This window comes from Cebus imitator, unplaced genomic scaffold (assembly GCF_001604975.1).
Source record: "Cebus imitator isolate Cc_AM_T3 unplaced genomic scaffold, Cebus_imitator-1.0 Scaffold98, whole genome shotgun sequence".
Classification (NCBI taxonomy): Eukaryota; Metazoa; Chordata; class Mammalia; order Primates; family Cebidae; genus Cebus; species Cebus imitator.
This window is the reverse complement of record NW_016107413.1, coordinates 2,239,493-2,242,660: the sequence shown is the minus strand read 5'-3', so window position 1 is coordinate 2,242,660 and position 3,168 is coordinate 2,239,493. Positions and strand designations below refer to the sequence as shown.

Sequence of the window (3,168 nt, the reverse complement as noted above, 5' to 3'; positions counted from 1 at the left end):
AAACTCCATCTCAAAAAAAAAAAAAAAAAAAAAAAAAGAATTAGATAAACCTATATATAATGGCAAACATTTAAAATCATGCCCTAAAATGCTATTTTGGACTCCTCAGCCAGTAGCTTATAAAGAGGACATGCTTAGTGAATATTGAATTGTGCTGAATTCAGATCTTGTGTCTGAAGCTGTATCTGAATGGCATTACAACACAGATTAAGAAAACTCAATATGGCACCAGGTACTTTAGCAAGATAAGTTCTAATAAATAGTTCTTATTTTGAGTGCATGTGTCAAACTGATATTCAAGCACTTATTCCAAGCACCTGGTACGTTAAGATTTCTTCTGCTTTAGTTTGTTAATTTTGAATAGGTACTGATAACAAATATATACTTCGTGTAATAAAAGAATAGGTAATGCCTCTTCAGGAAATTTCACTGTTGAGCTGTAACATTTGCCATGGATGACTATTTTGTACCAGTGGTGAATAACCTATGCTTTTATTTTAGCTTAGAGAAAATACTTGTAAAGCTTATCTTCTGCCCATGCAAACTCAATTTTTTTTACATAAGAAATAAAAATAGTGTGGGTAATGTGAATAACAACGTCCATAGTTAAATTAGAACTGCTCATCAGTCTAATCTTATCCCAGTATTTCTCTTAAAAAAGTAGCAAGCAACAAAATGATCTTCGTCCCGTTTACTGTGTAGCCAAAGCAGGTGATATTGCCCAATGTGGGCTCAAAAGTCAGCCTGCATCAGACAAATTCAGGCACGTGTCTGTATCCATCTGTACACCTGGAACGTCCTACTGCACAATGCTTTTCTTTTCTTGTGATTGTTTATGTATTTCCTCATTACACTGTAAATTCATTGAGGGTTAGAACCAGATCTTGTCACCTATATGTTCCTATTACTTAGCAAACTCTACATGGTGAGCATGTAGTAAATTTCTGTTGAAAGGCATCTTAGAAGTTTTTTCAAGGAAAAAAATACTGAGTGACCCAAATATCAATTTCTGGAAATTCCTATTAGCATAACATTTCTCATTCTTTTGCTTGGTTATTGAATAATATTATATTCTGTATTTGTATCTTGTATTTGTTTTGTTACCACACTGTTTTAAAAGACCTTACAATTTCCATGATTTCAAGTTTTAGTTTGATTTTATTTTATAACTTTAAAAATTTTAATTATTATAATTAATTTATGCCTTTAAAATACTGTTAATCTAGTTACAGATGAATCCATTCCCTCTTATTCTGGAAGTGATATGCCAAGAAATGACATTAGCATGTGGTCAAAAGTAACTGAGGAAGGAACAGAGCTGTCACAACGACTCGTTAGGAGTGGTTTTGCTGGAACTGAAATAGACCCTGAAAATGAAGAACTTATGCTGAATATTAGCTCTCGACTACAAGCAGCAGTTGAAAAACTCCTAGAAGCCATAAGTGAAACTAGTAGTCAGGTAACCTTCTTATATTGCTGATACGTACTGAGTTTGAAGTACAATATGCTATCTCACTCTCTCGACTGAGCTAATTTAGGTATTTTCATTGGTTGCTGTTTGGCACTTTCGAAGCTTGAAGGCATATGCATCTTAATTATCCCTTTTGTTCTATGGAAGTTGTATAGTAGAAATGATTCTGAATTCCTACATGATCCTGCTTTTGTTTTGTTTGTTGCTTATTTCAGGTATATTAGTATTTAATTTCTGTGATTTGTACTTTCGTATATGAAAACAACTGTTAATACTTTTTGTTTCTTGACCACTTTTAAGTACTTTTGACCTCGATCTTGCCTAATGTTAATACTGTTGCTACTACTTGATGCCATTGTAAATTATGAGCAGTTTAGTTAATGCAGTGTAGTATTTATCTTTTGGTAAGCACCATGAAGAATGTTAAATAAATCAGAAGTGGTCAGTGGTTCCAATAGGCCACTTGTTCCTAACAGGCTACTGGAGAGAAACTTGTCCAAAATTTGTCAGCAGTCAAGTGTGTGGGCTCCCCCTGAAACATTCAGTTCCCCAGGCCAAGACCACAGCTCATAGCAACCGTCTGTTAATGTGACCAGGTAGTGAAGTACAGGAGGAGTCTGACCATGGCATTTTCCAGATTTTTCCCAATTTGTTAAATACTAAATTCACACTGTTATTTAGCTTCTACCGTATTATTATAATTGAAATATCACTAAATAGATCACAAAAGCTTTGTATAGAGTAGTAACTGATGGCAGAGACTTCTCAAAGTACAACCCCTAACCAGCAATATCAACATCTCCTGGTGATATCTTCAAGATGTAAATTATTAGACCCCACCCCAGACCTACTGAAATTGGGAGCCCAGCAACCTGTGTTTTTAGCAAGTCCTTTACATGACTCTGATTCACACTAAAGTTGGAGAACCACTAATCTGTGGATTGTTAGTATAATGTTCACCTTGTTCTGGCTTAATTTTGAAGCACTATACTATCATCTTTTATATAAAATGTTGAACTAGTTGTTGACATCAGGTTAAAAAAGTAATAAAAATGAGGTATTTCTTAAGTGAATAATATTTTTCAGCATTGGGAATAAGTGTTTTTAAAAACTTTCTTCTAAACTAGTTTCAGTTCAGTTTTTAATCTTCCATGGATAGATGTTTAAAGCCATTCGATGTTATTATAAATTATGAGTAGTTTAGTTAATCCAGTGTAGTATGGCATCTTCAGAATAGTCTCATTAATTAATAACTAAAATTGTTTTTTTAGTTATTTTTAATTTTGAATCTGATGACTATTTTTAACAGATTGACATAGAATGATGTGTAATATCTTTGTGAAATAACTTATATTTCACTTTCCTCTTCAACATGTCATTATTCAGTTCTACTTTATAATAGTATACTTCCTTTTAACCTTCATATTTTTTCACTTATAACAAAATGTAAAACAGCTGGGATGTATGCTGTAATATCTTTGTGTTTTCAGTGAAAGAGAAATTCAGGAAAATAGCTTTTTACAGGATACTCTGAGACCAGAGAAGAAAGCAGCATGTGACGTATTGGGGTATGGTGGGGACCGAGTAAAGTTTACTGTAGGACTTGATGCTTAAGATGAGTCATTCATTGAGCAAAATTTCTGAGTATCAGGGCACTGGACAAGTATCTGCCTTATAGGCTGATTGGCTGATTTCTT

The 3,168-nt window shown here is 33.6% G+C and overlaps 1 protein-coding gene across 1 annotated transcript in view; it reads left to right on the top strand.

The window, feature by feature from the left end:
• The window catches only part of AKAP9 (A-kinase anchoring protein 9), a 219,170-nt gene that overhangs the window by 151,290 nt on the left and 64,712 nt on the right, over positions 1-3,168 (top strand). Inside the window, exon 24 of the mRNA XM_037741311.1 lies at positions 1,227-1,459. Coding sequence (XP_037597239.1) covers positions 1,227-1,459 — 233 coding nt within the window. The remainder of the gene's footprint in view (positions 1-1,226; positions 1,460-3,168) is intronic.